This window comes from Anolis sagrei, chromosome 6 (assembly GCF_037176765.1).
Source record: "Anolis sagrei isolate rAnoSag1 chromosome 6, rAnoSag1.mat, whole genome shotgun sequence".
In the NCBI taxonomy this organism is placed as follows: domain Eukaryota; kingdom Metazoa; phylum Chordata; class Lepidosauria; order Squamata; family Dactyloidae; genus Anolis; species Anolis sagrei.
The window spans coordinates 21,441,424-21,460,666 of NC_090026.1; the positions used below are offsets into that span (position 1 = coordinate 21,441,424).

The 19,243-nt window shown below is 41.5% G+C and overlaps 1 protein-coding gene across 5 annotated transcripts in view; it reads right to left on the reverse strand.

The window, feature by feature from the left end:
* Positions 1–13,190, reverse strand: part of LOC132777923 (pleckstrin homology domain-containing family A member 4) — a 54,444-nt gene extending 41,254 nt beyond the window's left edge. For 2 of the 5 annotated variants that reach the window (XM_067469895.1, XM_067469894.1), the window contains exon 1: positions 8,598–8,688. In XM_067469895.1, the coding sequence (XP_067325996.1) occupies positions 8,598–8,609 (12 nt within the window). In that variant the 5' untranslated portion in view covers positions 8,610–8,688. The other 3 variants (XM_067469898.1, XM_067469897.1, XM_067469896.1) reach the window with 3 other exon arrangements.
* Positions 13,191–19,243: the final 6,053 nt, after the last annotated feature.

A 19,243-nucleotide genomic window follows, 5' to 3' on the forward strand; every position in this document is an offset into this window, starting at 1 on the left:
CTCTGTCATTACTGTTATTACATATCCAGTATTTTACTCTATTATTATTTTTATTACATTTATTATTTTACTCTATTATTGTTATTACATGTATTATTTTACTCTGTCATTACTGTTATTACATATCCAGTATTTTACTCTATTATTATTTTTATTACATTTATTATTTTACTCTATTATTGTTATTACATGTATTATTTTACTCTGTCATTACTGTTATTACATATCCAGTATTTTACTCTATTATTATTTTTATTACATTTATTATTTTACTCTATTATTATTAGAAGGATACGTAAGCGCATTTACACTGAAGAAGGTTCGAATAATGGTTTAATCAGAGCTGGATAATCTTATCTTAATTTACAATTTTATGTAAATATTAAAAAACATTTAACCTACTGATGCCTCAATTAATGTAATGTTATTGGTGTCTATTTTTATTTTGAAATTTACTAGTAGCTGCTGCCTTTCCCACCCTTGGCTTATATTCAAGTCAATACATTTTCACAGTTTTTTGTAGTAAATTTAGGTGCACTGGCTTATATTCGGGTTGGCTTATACTAGAGTATATATGATAAATGAAATGTAGGGGTGAAAAATTCATTTGAATGTACAAAGTTGTCCATTTTGATTGACCTTGCAGATGTTTTGGTCAACTGTTGGCTCTCCAACTTTGCAATTTTGAATTTTACAGATTTGATTATTCCTAGTTTTGATAGAAATGTTCTCCCTAGGTCCTCCAGTGTGATTCTGTGGTCACCTTCCACCATAGAGTCATGTTAGAGGGCCTAGAAATTCTTAAAATGCTGTAATGTTTTTAAAAGGCTAGAGTTGTATATTACCAGTACACTAGTAATACAATAAAAAAAACCAAGCAATGTTTTTATTTATGATTTTTGCTTTCACGAAGGTCGTGTGCCACTAACCCTAGCAAATGTGGAGGGCTGACTGCACAACTTTTCATTGTCTTCAGACCTGACAAGCAAAGGCATACAAAAAGAAAAGCAGTCCTCTCCCATCAGTCACATTAAAAAAGCATCCATTAACACTAGTTAGGCTTTGTGGTGGGAGGAGGAAGAGGTTAACAGGGCAGGTTTTGACATTGATGTTGTTCAATTATGTCATTACGCCTCCATCTCTGGCAAGATGAGCTTCCCCATCACACTGCTACACACACACACACAGACCCAGCAGGGCCCCAGCTGAAAAACTCTTAAATGCCCCCTCTCCATGCCTTTGCTATGGCACTTCACAGTTTGGTCAAAGGTCAGGGCGAGATGAAATGTTTGCATGGTCAAATTAGTTTTTGCAGCTGTCTGGCGGGTTTAACTCTTTCCCCATCAGCTTCTCATCTGGGCCAAAAAGGATATTCCTTTCCAAAAATATGATGATTCTTTCGATCTCACTTTAAAGGATCTTAAGAAGAAATAGACATGGAAACCAAGAGTAAATAAAATATATAGATCAGTGGTTTTCAGTCTTTCTAATACCACAACCCCTTAATACAGTTCCTCATGTTGTGGTGAATCCCAATCATAACATTATTTTCATTACTACTTCATAACTGTAATTTTGCTACTGTTAAGAATCGCCATGTAAATATCTGATTTGCAGGATGTATTTTCATTCACTGGACCAAATTTGGCACAAATACCCAATACACCCACATTTGAACACTAGTGGGGTTTTGATTTTATCATCTGGGAGTTGTAGTTGCTGGGATTTATAGTTCACCTACAATCAAAGAGCAATCTGAACACTGGAATTGAACCAAACTTGGCACACAGAACTCCCATGATCAACAGAAAATACTGGAAGGGTTTGGTGGGCATTGACCTTGAGTTTGGGAGTTGTAGTTCACCTACATCCAGAGAGCACTGTGGACTCAATGATAGATTTGGACCAAACTTGGCACGGATACGTAATATGCCCAAATGTGAACCCTGGTGAAGTTTGGGGAAAATAGGCCTTGATATTTGAAAGTCATATTTGCTGGGATTTATAGTTCACCTACAACCAGAGAGCATTCTGGACCCCACCAATGATAGAATTGGGCCAAACTTCCCATACAGAACCCCATGACCAACAGAAAATACTTTGTTTTCTGATGGTCTTTGGTGACCCCTCTTACACCCCCTCACGACTCTCCCCCTTTGGGGTCCCGACCCCCACGTTGAGAAACAGTGCTTTAAAGGATCTTAAGAGGAAATAGACAGGGAAGGCAGGAGTGAATAAAAGATGTAGATGGAAGAAAACATGGGACCTCATACAAAATTCTGCGATAGGGCAGTGGCTCAGTAAAAGTTTCACCTATGTACAGTGCACATTAAACATAAGATACCCTAGAAAAGAGGTTTGGAAGCATTGACTTATGAAGCTACAACTCCCAGAATGACCATGAGTCAAGCTGACTGGGAGATTCTGGTAGCTATAGCCCTAAGATGCACTTCCAAGCCTTTGCTTCTGGTGATATTTCCAGTTTAGAGAAAATGTAAAGCAGAGATAGGAGCACCCACTAATTCCATAGGATGACTTGTAAAGCCTGAGCTGGGTGAACCATGGAGGAAAGAGTCTGCAAGATATGGGGATGTCTAAGGTTGCCAACCAACCGGAATAACAAACAAATCAACCAACCAGAGTGACCCACTCCTGTCTCTTTAACTGGGAATCAGGTCCAGAAATCAAAGTCGGCACGTTCTTTCCAACACAGACCAAAACATCCCCACCTGCTCACTGCAGCAAATCAGCGATGGTCAAGGCTCAGTTGCAAAGCCTAGTCCGGATGTAGACAATTCTAGCTGGAAAGAATTATTGTAAACTATGCTCTGGTGGTTCCGATCTTCACGGGTGGTGAATCTGCTCTTAATCCAGATATTAAAACAACAATGCAAAGTGCTTTCCCGCTAAATACAGTTGGCCCTCCATATCCATGGATTCTGCATCCACGAATTCAGCCACCCGCTGCTTCAAACTATTCCCTTCCCAAAAATTACAAAGAGCAAGTCTTAATTTTGCTATTTTATATCATGGATACAATTTTACTACTCCATTGTGTATGATCATACTTGAACATCCACAGATTTTGGTATCCATTGAGGGGCCTAAAAACAAACCCCAACAGATAGCAATGCTCTACTGTAGTTTCAGCCACTTGGATAGTTCCTTTAAGTTTCAGGCTTAAAAACTATAGAAGATTCACTATCCCACTGGTATCAGAACCAATGGCCAGCTCTGCTTGATCGCAGGGATGGGGAAAACAACATATCGACTACCAGTCCCATTAAGTATGACATGCTGAATAAGGCTGATGGGAGTTGGAATCCAAAACATCCCTGCTTTAGGATCACTCATGTCAAGTTGCTGATGGTACAGCATCTCAAAAAAATTAGGCGGCCTTAAAATTTGCCTTGTTGATGCTGGATTTTTTTAATGACATATGCTAGGTACTAAATGAGTATCTAAAAACATGCTGAGTTTGACTTATAGGCTGGATCTACAGTGCCATATAATACAGGTTCAGAATCCAGGTTAACTGCAATGAACTTGATTTCACTATATAACACGATTTTTTTTCCTGGGTTGTAAATCTCATTTCCAAACTGGTTCTATCATACAAAATATGGGGAAAGTTTATTAGATTTTCTTAGGGTTTTTTAGCTAATTATTTTATTTCATTTTTAATTTATTTACTTTTGGTTAGTTATTATGTTTATATTTATGTTGTTGTATTCATTGATTTGATTTGGTTGGTTTGTTTACATTAAGGCATTGAATGTTTGCAACTTTTTTGTTTGGAAACCGCCCTGAGTTCCATTGGGGAGATATGGCGGGTTATCAATAAAGATTATTATTATTATTATTATTATTATTATGCTACAAAAACTACATCCTGTAGAACATTTTGCTATAGCTTACCCACTTTGAGTCCCTTTTGGGGGAGATAAAGAACGGTATAAATATAATATAATAATAATAATAATAATAATAATAATAATAAATCTGTACGCATCATGGTAAAATACATCACAGAGTCCTAAAGGCTTGAGAGGTGTTCGACATGTGATTTTGTGATACGAAATCCAACATATATATTTCATTTGCTGTGTCATACTGTGTTTTTGTGTCAGTAAAATAATAATAATATAGTTTTTCAAAATCTCAAAGAATCTCAGTCAATTCAACGTTGTTTTTGAAGTATAACAACTCCTTTTCCAAGTAAGTACCACACAATTAAACGGGAAATAACACTTTCAAATCAGGAACAGATTTTTTTTCAAATTTTGTTACATAGTGTTATATGGGGTGCCTCCAGTGATGCAGCAGGTTAAACTACTGAGCTGCCAAAATTGCTGATCAAAAAGTCCGGGCTGGGATCCAGCAGCTCTGAATCCAGGGAGCGGGGTGAGCGCCTGCTGTCAGCCCTAGCTTCTGCCAACATAGCAGTTTGAAAACACACAGATATGAGTAGATCAATAGTTACCGCTTCAGTGGGAAGGTAATGGCTCTCCATGCAGTCATGTCAGCCACATGACTTTGGAGGCATCTACGGACAAAGCCAGCTCTTAGTGTTATATGAGCCTACACTGCATATAATACAGTTCAATGAAGTTAATTTGCATTCTGAAACTGCATTATATGGTAGTGTAGCTCCAAGCATAGAGTCCAGAATGCAAGAAATTGTGATGAAGGGGGGAACAAGACAAGTTTATACATGTGAGATCATGTTGAAAACAGAGCTATGCGTGCAACCCAACTTGTCCCAAACTCCCGAAACTTGGTTGTTGCACCAGGTTGGTTAGTGCAGCAGAAAATAATGTGTCACCTATACTGAATTACGATTCAACAATTAGTCAGTTGTATCTTATTTTGGGATGAATTGGCAAAATGTCTTGGGCCATCTAGCCACCTCTTGACTGCTGTTTTGTACACAAATCTTCCCAATGTCGTGGTATCAGATTCTATTGATTCTAGCTCCCAGCCACAGCAATAGTATAGCTAACACAAGAACGCTAGGAATTGCAGTCCAAATGTCTAGAAGGCACCAGTTGGGGAAGGTGCCTATAACCTTGGTTATAAGTCCTATTGAACTGAATGAGGCTTACGCTTAAAGCAACAACATTTTACAATAAGATGTAAAGTAAGTCAGGCTTGCTTTTGAGGACTGCAGTGCACTCTTAATTAATCTATAGCAGGCATGGGCAAACTTTGGTCCTCCAGGTGTTTTGGACTTCAACTCCCACAATTCCTACCGTCTGTTAGGAATTGTAGGAGTTAGAGTCCAAAACACCTGGAGGGCCAAAGTTTGTCCATGCCTGATCTATAGGAAAGTAGAGCTTTACCACAGGGTTTTGCTTCCCTCCAAGAGATCTTCTCTTAATCTTGCTTATCTGGTAACATTGTTTAAGAAATCACAGCTAAGGCATTAAACCTCCTTGTGAGATAACGTCCTCTTCAATGAAAACAGTCCCCACCAAAGGTGGGGGAGGGGGGGACACATGGAAAAGATCATATCAGAACAGGTCATGCAAATGGATTTTTAAGCAAAGCTCTGCTAGATTCCTGCTGGCTTCGACTCATCTCTCAAGAATCCACCCCGCACCCCTGATGATCCACTCTATAATGTTTTCCACATGGATTCCTGCATAGGTATGGTGCCAAAAACATTCTCATCAAAGTAAAGAACATTACTAAGCCCTGAATCCAATTACTAGTCCAAATAGAGTAAGACCTCTGAGTGGTTTTATTAGGATTGCTTGTTTATTTTTAAAAAACATTTTATGAATAGTTTTTTTACACAAATACAGCATTTAATGTGCTGTAGATTACTCTTGCAGCAAATAGGTTTATATGACATCTAGCAGCGCATCTCCAGTTTGACACCATTTAAATTGCCATAGCTCAGTGCTATGGAAACCTGGGAATTGTAATTTTATGAGGCACCAACACTCTTTGGCAAAGAAGAATAAAGACCTTGTAAAACTACAACTCCAATGATTCTATAACATAGAGCCATGAAACTTTAATTTTACAATGTAGATTCCCAGCTCAAGAACGGGAAACGTAATGTTCATGGACAGGAAAAGAGATTGAAAGATGGGCTTAAAGCCAAACTTAAAAACTGTGGCATAGACACCAAGAACTGGAAGCCCCGGCCCTTGAGTACTCTAACTGGAGGTCAACTGTGGCCAGCAGTGCTGCAGAATTTGAAGAGGCTTGAATGGAGAGCGAAAGGGAAAAATGTGCCAAGAGAAAGGAGCATCAAACCAACCTTGACCGGGACCGCCTTTCTCCTAGAAACTGATGTCCTCACTACGGGAGAACATGCGGATCAAGAATAGCGCCACAGCCACTTATGGACCCTCCGCCAACACACTACACATGGAAGACTATCAGGCTACGAGAGATCGCCTACAATGTAAATACACCCTAGGTCATGATAGAAAAACAGGACACTACCTACAAATTCAAACATGAACCTGACAGGTTTGAATCAGAGCACTGCTTGAAAATTCCAGTTTTTTCTCAATAATCTGGCACAAGGCGGAATAAACAGGCCAATGATATTTCAAGTTAGTTCAAGAAGGATGTCCAAAACAATGGTTCCCCATTCCAAGGTGCTACCCACCATTCAGAATCCATCCCACCACAGTGTTGACCAGAGTTTGCGGGAGAAATAGATATTGAGCTACAAATCCCCCAACCAGCATGGCTACTAGTGTATGCTGGGAATTTTCTTGAGCTTTGATGCTTAATTCAGAACATCTCTGCAGCCTGAACTGAATCAATGTTTTTGAGACTGACTACTGTCGGATCCAGGATGAATTAGGAAGATGAGTGTACAGTCAACCCTGGAATCCACAGTTTCTGCATCCATATATTCAGGCATCCACTGTTTGAATGTATTTTGTTTTCCAGTCCAAAAAGATACTTTGATTTTGGCATCATTGTATATAATCAGACTTGAGCATTCACAGATTTTGGTATTCACCAAAGTTCTGGAATCACTAGGAGCCCGCAGTGGCACAGTGGGTTGAACCACTGAGTTGCTGAGCTTGCTGACCGAAAGGTCACAGATTCAAATCCGGGGAGCGGCGTGAGCTTTCACCGTCAGCCCCAGCTTCTGCCAACCTAGTAGTTCGAAAACATGCAAATGTGAGTAGATCAATAGGTACTGCTCCAGTATCGCTCCACATAGTCAATAGGTACCGCTCCACATAGTCATACCGGCCACATCAGCTTGGAGGTGTCTACGGACAATGCCAACTTTTCGGCTTGGAAATGGAGATGAGCACCACACCCCAGAGTCGGAAATGACTGGACTTAATATCAGGGGAAAACCTTTACGTTTTCCTAGTGGAACCAAACCCTAGCAGATACCAAGGGGAGAATGGAAGCATAAAATTAAATTATTGTTGTTGTTGTTATTATTACTGTTATTATTATTATTAGTAGTAGTAGTAGTCAATGAATGGCAATAGTCAAATCGTTAAATTTCATAGTAAAAACTAGGAATGTAGTCATTCGAAACACAAGTACCATTCCAAGGAGACCTTAAAATTGATAAATAGTAGGACTTCCATATTCACTGAGATTACTAGTGCAAGACCCCATGAATGTGGGGAAACTGCAAATTTTAAAAAAGCTGCTTTTTTAAACCTGAGAGAACACCACTATAGGAAGTCCCCGAGTTACAAACACCCGACTTACAAGCGATGCATAGTTATGAACAGGGATGACACAACAGGAAGTGAGAGTAATCTACCCCTCGGATGGGAAATTCACTCCTAGAAGAGTTATCATGGGGAAAAGGTGTCTCCGCTGAAGCTTTATCACCTATCTTTGTTTCCACAAGAAGCCAAGGAGAGAAAATGAGTGAAAACTTCTGAACAGGGACAGTCGGCAAAACAAAACACCACCAAGGTGTTAACTCTTCTCTCTGCTATCCAAATGTACTGGTTCCAACTTACAAACAAATTCAACTTAAGAAAAAACCTACAGAATGGAGGCTGCCCGTATAGGAATCTCTAGGTCCTCCAATAAGATTCTATGGTCAACTTCAGCTGATCTATCCAGGAATCTTTAGGTCCTCCAGCATGACTCTATGGGCAACATCTAGTAGAAATTATTACTTGGAGATTCATAAAGAGAACATTTTAATCAAATCTGTGAATAATGAAATCTGCAAAAGTCAAACCTGGAAATGTGAAAGACCGATTGTACAAGTAGCTATCCCAATGGTGCAAGCTCAAAGAAGTCAGTATTTTGGACTACAACTCCCATCATCTCCCACACAAGCATGTCATCCATAAAGAGGAACCTTTTTAAGCTTTGGGCTGCTGACATAATCCCCATTTGCACTGCCATATAGTGAGGTTTCAAACTGCATTATATGGCAGTGTAGATGAGGATATATTCTCAAGCGCCCCCCAAATCCCCATCCATTCCTCCCTCAAAGCCCTGCCTTACTTGAAGGGTAGTTTGCTCCACTGGGCTGCAGACAGGACTAAAGAGACCACTGCTAAGACCCTGTTATCCCAGGGCAGGGTGGGGTGCATAGGAGAGTTTGGGAGGGGGGGTGAAATAGCTGTCCATACTTTCTCAGCCATTGGATCCCTTTATTTATTCATCCGCTGGCATTTGAACGCAGCAGCTGAAACAAAAGGAGCCGGGGCAGCTGGCTGTGGGGGCGAGCAAAAGGCTGCAAGCATAGTTTGCATCAGTCACAGGGGTTGGAGTGTCCGCATAACCCAGGGTCCCACCCAGCCAAGCACTTTAACCCCTTCAGCATCAGCGGTCAAGAAATAAGGCACTGCAAGGGAGAAGCCCACAGCCCCAGCTAAGCAGCCCAGCTTTTCTCTCCCTTTCCAAGACTTCATTCTGTGCCACAGGTTGAGCATCTGCTCTCTGCATTGAGTCTCATTTAGCAGGGGGAAAGTGGAGTATAAATACTCCTATTACTATTTTTATTACTACTGCTACTAATAATGATGATGATAAAAATATCCGGATAACAAAATGCTACAAAATTGTCCTTGTGGATGGCTAAAATAGTGACTTTTTTGCTTTCGGATGGGTCAATGTAGACACATTTTGTTTCATGCACAAAATATTGTGTGTGAAATTACACTATGTAACAAAACTTGAAAATGTTTCTGTTCCTGGTTTGAAAGTGTTGTTTCCTGTTTAACTGCGCAGTACTTACTTTGAAAGTAGTTGTTATATAAACTTCATTTTTGTGGCTGCAACAAACTATGTTGAATTGGTTAAGACACTGAGATAGTAATTGAAAAACTATAGCAAAATGGGCTGCAGGGTGTCCCTCTCACAAAAACAAATTTTTAGCAAGTTAATAAACTTTGCAGCTAAACATCAAAAAAACCAAGATTATGGCAACAAGAATGATTGACAACTGGAAAATAGAGGGAGAAACCGTGGAGGCCGTGACAGACTTTGTATTTCTAGGTGCAAAGATTACTGCAGATGCAGACTGTAGCCAGGAAATCAGAAGACGCTTACTTCTTGGGAGGAGAGCAATGTCCAGTCTCGATAAAATAGTAAAGAGCAGAGACATCACACTGGCAACAAAGATCCGCCTAGTCAAAGCCATGGTATTCCCTGTAGTAACCTACGGATGTGAGAGCTGGACCTTAGGGAAGGCTGAGCGAAGGAAGATCGATGCTTTTGAGCTGTGGTGTTGGAGGAAAGTGCTGAGAGTGCCTTGGACTGCGAGAAGATCCAATCAGTCCATCCTCCAGGAAATAAAGCCCGACTGCTCACTGGAGGGAAAGATACTAGAGACAAAGTTGAAGTACTTTGGCCACATCATGAGGAGACAGGAAAGCCTAGAGAAGACAATTATGCTGGGGAAAGTGGAAGGCAAAAGGAAGAGGGGCCGACCAAGGGCAAGATGGATGGATGGCATCCTTGAAGTGACTGGACTGACCTTGAGGGAGCTGGGGGTGGTAACGGCCGACAGGGAGCTCTGGCGTGGGCTGGTCCATGAGGTCACGAAGAGTCGGAGACGACTGAACGAATGAACAACAACAACAAACTTTTCCCATGTTTTGATGATAGACCTAATTAGGACTGACATTTATAACCCAGGAACAAAAATCGCATTACATAGTGTTACCTTAAGGCTAGGTCTATAATGTGTATATGAAACATACATCAATTTCGTGTTTAGACATGAATTCCATCACAAAGATATCCCATCTTGTATATGCAGATAGGAGCCTCCGGTGGCAGAGTGGGTTAAAATGCTGAGATGCTGAACTTGGTGACTGAAAGGTCAGCAGCTTGAATCCGGGGAGCGGGGTGAGCTCCCACTGTTAGCTCCAGCTTCTGCCAACCTGGCAGTTTAAAAACATGCAAGTGTGAGTAGATCAATAGATACCCCCTTGGTGGGAAGGTAATTAAGCTCCATGCAGTCATGCTAGCCATATGACCTTGGAGGCGTCTATGGACAATGTTGTCTCTTCGGCTTAGGAATGAAGATGAGCACCATCCTCTAGAGTTGGACACAACTAGACTTAATGTTAAGGGGAAACTTTTCCCTTTATACACGGATATTCCAAAATCTGAAACAAAATCCAAAAGTCTTCTAGTCTCAAGCATTTTGGGTAAGAGATACTCAACCTATAGTAACAGGGTGGCTAAAGGAGTTGAACTTTCTCCTTTAATATATTTCCATGTCAGTCAAATGGGAATCTCTCCATTTCATTTCCTGGGTTTCAGGAATGTCCTTGGTCTCCTATAGCTCCCATTGGCCATTTTTGACTGGGAGATTCCACAAATCATACTTTTTAAAAAGTCACTTTTCCAGATTCTATTTCTGCCTGTCAAGCAAGAGCAAACAATGCAATGCAATGCAAAGGCAATAAAGTCAGTCCTTGATAGCCATGGGTTGTGCATCCACAATCTCAACAAGCCATGGCTCAAAAATATTGGGGGGAAATATTCTAAAAAGCAAACTTTGATTTTTGTCACACACTGAGCACTACATGCATGTATATATCTGGCAGTTCACAGATCCTCCGAATGTCTACCGCTATCATTTTGAGTTATTTACTATTGTATATCTGGGATGCCATGTTATGATGCCATTATGTATAATAGGATTTGGGTATCCATGGATTTTGGTAAATACATATTTTTAAGAAAGACCCATATTTTTTTTTAAAAAGCTCCAAAATACCATGATCCAGTCTTTTGCAAAGCTATTGGTACTTAGTTGAGTATTCAAGCCCATACCACCCTCGGTTCACAGAAATCCATTGTTACTGAAAAAAAGCCATCACTAATTTACCTGTTGTAGGTAAACTCAAAGCAACTGGAGAAACCTGAGTGTAGAAACATGTGAGTATATGTCTATATGTGTGTAAAATAAAATAATGTCACTGCTCTGAGACCTAGCCCCTTTGAATTGTTAGGTTCCCACAGTGTACTGGGGGGAAATAAGGTCTTGTGTCCAACGTGGCCAGTCTTAAGATGATGAAGGCCAAAGCCAAGATGAACTTCTAGACTACCAAACAAGAGAGGTGGCTCAGAGCACCAGAGAACAGGGAAGAGCATTTTCATCCTTCCTCAGTTCTGGGCACCGCAATTGAAGGGAGATGTTGAAAAGCTGGACTGCGCCCAGAGGAGGAAAACTAAAATGATCAAGGGTCTGGAGAACAAGTCCTATGAGGAGCGGCTTAAAGAGCTGAGCATGTTTAGCCAGCAGAAGAGCAAAATGAGAGGAGGCATGATGAGGGCCATATATCAAGATGTCAGGGGAAGTCATAGGGAGGAGGGAGCAAGCTTGTTTTCTGTTGCCCTGGAGACTAGGACATGGAATAATGGCTTCAAAGTACAGGAAAGGAGATTCCACCTGAACATTAGGAAGAACTGTTCAGAAGTGGAACTCTCTTCCCCGTAGTATGGTGGAGGCTCCTTCTTTGGAGGCTTTTAAACAGAGGTTAGATGGCCATCTGTTGGGGGTGCTTTGAATGCGATTTTCCTGCTTCTTGGCAGAGTATTGGACTGGATGGGCCATGAAATCTCTTTCAACTCTATGATTGTATAAAATACTCTTCCTTTCCCACTTTATGAGGACTGCAACTCCCAGAACAAGTTGTCCATGCCATGTTGGGGGACTATAGGAGCTGTAGTCCTTTACAAAGTACCATTTCCAACCCTCCACTGCCCATATGCACATCTTCTAACAACTTACCAATGCAACATCTGCATAAAGTATGCGAGAAGCAAGGTGGGAGAGGCTGCAGTAGTTTGCTTTTGCCTAAGCTTACTGGGAAGCAGCAGATTTCCCTGCCTCTTCTCTCCCTGCTAAGTTAATGATTGCAAATACTTTAACATTCTGACATCAGTTTACAGCAATTAAAATAAGTTGAAGACAAAAGGGGAGAAGTGGAAGAAGGAGAGAAAAACTGGGATAGTTGGAAGTTATACATAAATGCAAACCCAGAAAGGCAGGAGTGAGATGAAACAACAAATCTGGACAGCAAAACTCAAGCAAAGAACGTCAGATAGGCTCCCAACAGGAAAGCAATGCTTGAGTGATGGACACAACATATTTGAGGATCTTACCTGCGTTGGCCTACCTTGATTCAAGAGAATAAGGGGAACACAACCCCTTACCAGCTGATTTGTGCCAGGAAAATTTCAGTCTGTCCTGGATTCCAACCTGTCTTGTCTACAATGTCTAATTTCTGATCCTCAACATAACTTGGTATCAAAGTACTGCACTTTCACTCCTTTCTTCATTCAGCCAGATATATCTGACTTTCTTTTCCATCTTTTAACTGTTTTCAACTCTTTCTGTCTCCCCTCCTTTATCTCTCTCTTTCTCTCTCTACTCACTAGATCCTGTTCATCTCTCTATCTTTGCCACCAATCCCTTGAATTTCCTTGCTCCTCTGTCTCTTGTACAACGTGGCTAGTTAGCAGTTCCCAGCAGTGACATATACATGCCTCCTCTTCAACCCTCTTTTCTTTGTATTGATCTTTCTAGTCCCAGTTTCCTCTTCTTCTCTTTCGCCTTCCCTCTGCAGAACTGAGAGAAGAGGGCAGGAGTAAAGCAAAGAGATTGAGTTTCAATCCTGAGACCCACCACCCCACCTTCCTGGGGGCTTGGCTAGAGAGGGAGGGGAGGATAGATAGAAGTTCAGAGGGAGAGAGAAGGAAAAGAGTGGCTATTGTGTTGGGGGGAGATGAGAGAGTCAGAATTCCTGACCTTGCTGGAGGAGTGGCTGCATAACACTAGAACAACAAGGATTTGGGAAGTTGACAAGGCAGAAAAGACATTCTTTTGACTGGTGTGATATTGATGTCTCCTTGTGCGGGGGAAAAAGGCACAACCTCTGGCACCGCCTGGTGGTTAAACCCAACAGGAATTTGGTTATCATTGTCCAAAAAGATACAACCATGTGTCTGGTTGGAATATTTTGCCATAGGCGAATGGGCTAGGTAATAAAGCTGTCATCTTCATTAGCAGCATCAAAGTAGCTCCCTGTTTCTATTAGATAATGCTTATTAAATGATTTCACTTTGAAGCTGTGTAATAACAAGTCAACTACAATTAAAATTCAATTAACGAGTCATATTATTTGAGAGCACAGAAATGCTGGACTACTCTCACAACCACCATGTCAGACTACACAGAAAAGCCATTGAAATCCACAAGCATGTGGACAATTTCAATAGAAAGGAGGAAACCATGAAAATTAACAAAATCTGGCTACCAGTATTTAAAAAACTCTAAAATTACAACAGTAAAACAACAGAGAGGAAACAATAAAGGACATCTAATCCCCTCTCAACAAAAGATTGCCCCAGGCACCAACAAGCCACACCAAATAACTGCCAGGCCATCAAATGCTAATCAAGGTGGTCAGTTGAAACATTCACATCTAGCTCCAACAGACAAGAGTTTTTTGTTCCACCCTGGTCATTCCACAGATATATAAACCCATTTTCCTAGTTCCAACAGAACTCCCTCTGAGGATGCTTGCCATAGATGCAGGCGAAATGGCAGGAGAGAATGCCTCTAGAACATGGCCATATAGCCCGAAAAAACCTACAACAACCCAGTTACATAATGTAAAACTTCAAACTATTATAGAAAGAGTGCATAAGGAAATCTACTACTACTACTACTACTACTACTACTATTACTATTTTACTGACACAAAAACGCAATATGTCACAGCAAACAAGATATAAATGCTGGATTTTGTATCACAAAATCACAAGTCAAACACTTCCCAAGCATCTAGGATTGTGTGATGTATTTTCGAATGATGCGCGCAAATCCAAGTAAGGTGGCCTTTTGCAGTTGACAGATTGTGATTTTGTCAATATTTATTGTTTCCAAATGCCAATTACCACTGGGACCACCTGTACTGGTTTATGTCAGAGCCTTTGCAGTTCGATTTTGAGGTCCTGGTTATGGCTGAGTTTTTCCTGTTGTTTTTTGTCAATTTGACTGTCACTTGGTATGGCAACATCAATACTCCAAACGTTTTCTTTTTCTAACAATCGTGATGTCTGGTGTGCTGTGTTCCAGAACTTTGTCAGTCTGGATTCAAAAGTCCCACAGTATATTTGCATGTTCAGTTTCCACTACCTTTGCAGGTTTATGATCCCTCCAGTTCTTTACTACTGGCAGGTGGTACTTGTGACATAAGTTCCAATGAATCATTTGGGCCACAGAGTTGCACCTCTGTTTGTAGTCCGTCTGTGTGATTTTCTTGCACTAGCTGAGGATATGATCCATGGTTTCATCAGCTTCCTTGCATAGTCTGCATTTTGGGTCACCAGTTGATTTTTCGATCCTGGCCTTAATGGGATTTGTTCTGATGGCTTGTTCCTGGGCTGCAAGAATTAGGCCGTCTGTCTCCTTCTTCAGGGTTCCATTAGTAAACCATAACCAGGTCTTCTCCTCATCTACTTTTCCTTCAATTTTGTCAAGGAACTACCCATGCAATGCTTGGTTGTGCCAGCTGTCAGCTCTGGTTTGTTGTGCTGTTTTCTTGTACTGGCTCTTTGTCTGCTGTGCTTTGAAAAGTTTCTGATTATTGACTTCAATTAAATCAGGTTCTTCGCTTTCCTTTACATATTCTGCCAGGGTGTGTTTTCCTTCTTTGATGGGTACCACCTTGTCGTGGTGGGGGGCTTAACTGCACCAAGGATGCTGAGAGTTGTGCTGGTGGTAATGTATCTACCAGCAGGTCCAACCATGTCAGTGAGGTCTCAGCTGAGGAGTGGAACTAAGAGCACCTAACACATTAGAACTATGGAGAAACAAACCAAAACAAAGTCTATATTGGCTTAGTCATTGCCCAGAATAAAAAGGACCGCAGTGGATGCTGCTGATTCTGGACACCTATTGACAAGTGGGCTACAGAATCAAAATACTAATGAAATATACAATGCCAGAAAACTGCACGTCATCATCATCATTATGTTTATATCCCAAGATCAGTATTAGCTGTTAAGTGGTAAAAGCAAAATACTATACTCTCCAACTGCCCTGATTTGGTGCCTGAACTAGTGCCGGTCAGCTGTGATGGACTGGATGAGGAGGAACAAATTGAAATTGAATCTAGACAAGACAGAGGTATTACTAGTCAGTCATAGGGCTGATTGGGGTATTCAGGTTGCAACCTGTGCTTGATGGAGTCACACTCCCCCTGAAGGCACAGGTTTGCAGTCTGGGGCTCCTCCTGGATTCAGCGCTGATCCTGGAGGTCCAGGTGTCACTGGTGGCTGGGAGGGCCTATGCATAGTTAAAGTTTATGCGCCAGCTGTGCCCATACTTTGAAAAGGCTGATCAGGCCATGGTAGTACACTGATTTAGTGACTGTAACGCAGTCTATGTGGGGCTGCCCTAGAAGAGCGATCAGAAACTGCAACTGGTACAAAGGTCAGCAGCTAGACTGCTTACAGAAGCAGGATACAGGGAAAGAACTACCTCACTTCTGAAGCAGCTACACTGGCTACCATTTTTTCCAGGTGCAATTCAAGGTGCTGGCATTAATCTAAAGTCCAAAATGGTTCAGGCCCAGCCCACTTGAGGGACCACATCTCCTCCTACTAGCCCACACGTGCCCTGAGATCATCAGGAGAGGCCCTCCTCTCGGTCCCACCGCCATCACAAGTACCATTGGTGGGAACGAGAGAGGGGGCCTTTTCAGTGGTGGCCCTGGAAAGGCCCTCCTCTTGGTTCCACCACTGCCACAATAATCTATAATCCCTATCATTTTTATTTTTTTAAAAACCACAAATACTCCCCATCAATGAAGGAGTAAAAAAACCCAATTAAAACGGAGCGTCTCCTTTTGAAACAGAAACTGCTTCATATATTTCCATCTTGTGGTTTCACAGACGTATTCAGAAAATGAGTTTGCCAGGGAAAACGGTGTTTTCTATTTTCAGTTTAGCAACACTTCTATTCCTGTAAGTTAGGCATGGGCAAACGTCGGCCCTCCAAGTGTTGTGGACTTCAACTCCCACAATTCCTAACAACTTCATGCCCCTTCCTTTCCCCCCTAAACTACTTAAGGAGTTGGTCTAAGGCTGTTAGAAATTGTGGGAGTTGAAGTCCAAAACACTTGGAGGACCGAAGTTTGCCCATGCCTTCTGTAACCTCTGCCTCAATTGACATTTCATTCTGTGACAAAGTATGACCAAACAGAATAGGTCTCTGAGTTTCCTATTCTAGGACTATTACGCAACAAAGGCAATGCCCGTTTATCTTATTTAGAAGTCTTCTCTTCCCCTTTCCTTCTCCAGCAGCCAGTCTGATAAAGAGTGTTGAAAAACACAAAAGATTACCCAATTACTCCTGGCCTTCTATTTGTATGCTGTCAAGGTATTTTCCCATGAATACTAAAAGAAGAACATACAATTCTGTTCATTTAAAGACACAATCAGAAGAAAGGTTTTATTTCACAAAGCTAGGAAGATTGTATTATGCTCAACTACTGCTACTACTGTATATCTGAACAACGCGCTCATCTAGTAACTTTTGATTCCTGAATTGAAATAGTGCAGATCGGAAGGCTTGCACTATGTACTATGGCAGTGTTTCTCAACCTGGAGGTCGGACCGTGGGGTCGCTAAAGACCATGAGAAAACACTGTATTTTCTGTTGGTCATGGGGGCTCTGTGTGGGAAGTCTGGCCCAATTCTATCGTTGGTGGGATTCAGAATGCTTTTTGGTTGTAGGCAAACTATAAATCCCAGTAACTACAATCCCCAAATTTCAATGTCTATTTTCCGCTAAACTCCACCAGTGTTCACATTTGGGCATATTGAGTATTTGTGGCAAGTTTGGTCCAGATATATCATTGTTTGAGTCCACAGTGCTCTCTGAATGTAGGCGAACTACAGCTCCAAAACTCAAGGTCAATGTCCACCAAACCCTTCCAGTATTTTCTGTTGGAGTCCTGTGTGTCAAGTTTGGTTCAACTTCATCACTGATGGAATTCAGAATGTTCTCTGATTGTAGGTGATCTATAAATCCCAGGAACTACAACTCCCAAATGACAAAACCAATCCCCCAACCGTACCTGTATTCAAATTTGGGCATATCAGATATTTGTGCCAAATTTGGTCCAGTGAATGAAAATACATCCTGCATATCGGATATTTGTATTACGATTCATACCAGTAACGAAATAGCAACGAAAATAATTTTACGGTTGGGGGTCACCACAACATGAGGAACTGCATTAAAGGGTCATGGCATTAGGAAGGTTGAGTAAACACTGTGCTATGGTCCCTGTATCCACAGGACCTGTGTCTGCAGCTTCTTTTACCTGCATCTGTCAAAATGCATCCTCTCGAGGCCTTTTCTAGGTCGGCTACGGCCCCTTCGACACTGCCATATAAAATCCAGATTGCCTGCTTTGAAGGGGCCAGTGTTTGCCATAACCCGAGGTTTTGTGTATTCATACAAAGCCGTGGAACATATCTCCTGCAGATACAGAGACTGTGCTATACATTTTGTTTCCTTATTACATGTGGATGTCCGAGAGCAAGATTCTGTGAAATTATCATTACATTCCAAGTTCAAATTCCAACAAAGGCATGAAACTTATTGCATATCCTCAGGACAGTCAATCTCCCAATCTGGTCTACTTCACAGGATGTGGTGACAATAAAACTGGGTTGGGGAAGAATGATGTAAAGCAATTTAAGATCCTTGAAAGAAAGGTTAAAAAAAAGGCTGTTTGTCAACTTGAGGGAATACTCAGTCAACAAAGTAGATCACAGAATCATAGAGTTGGAGGAGACCTCATGAGCCATCTAGTCCAACTCCCTGCCAAGACGCAGGAAAATCGCATTCAAAGCACCCCCAACAGATGGCCATCCAGCCTCTGCTTAAAAGCCTCTAAAGAAGGAGCCTCTACCACACTCCGGAGCAGAGAGTTCCACTGCTGAACTGCTCTCACAGTCAGGAAGTTCTTCCTAATGTTCAGATGGAATCTCCTTTCCTGTAGTTTGAAGCCATTGTTCCATTGCGTCCTAGTCACGAGGGCAGCAGAAAACAAGCTCACTCCCTCCTTCCTGTGACTTCCCCTCATATATTTATACATCTCTCCTTTCAGCCTTTTCTTCTGCAGGCTAAACATGTCCAGCTCTTTAAGCCACTCCTCATAGGGCTTGTTCTCCAGACCCTTGGTCATTTTGATCGCCCTCCTCTGGACACATTCCAGCTTGTCAATTGCGGTGCCTAGAATTGGACACAGTGATTCCAGGTGTGGTCTGACCAAGGTAGAATAAAGGGGTAGCATGACTTCCCTGGATCTAGACTCTAGAATCCTATTTTTTGCAGGCCAAAATCCCATTGGCTTTTTTTGCTGCCGCATGACATTGTTGGCTCATGTTTAACTTGCTGTCCACGAGGACTCCTGCACATTGCATTGTTACTAGAAAATTTGGTCCCAGAGACAGAAATAACATGGAAAGGATAGTGGATAGTCTTTCCATCTGTACTGTGTTCATCCTCTTTTCTTACCCTTAACAAGCGTTATGATATTGTCTAATGAGTCATGGCTTCTCATGAAAAGGACAAAGTACACACACTCGGTTTAGTCATCTTGACTTCTAGGGAGAGTTCAGCCTTGATTTGCCCTAAGACCCATTTATTTGTCTTTTGTAGCAGCCCATAGTACAGAACTCTTTCTCCAGCACCATATTTCAAACGAACTGATTTTCTTCCTATTAACTTTCT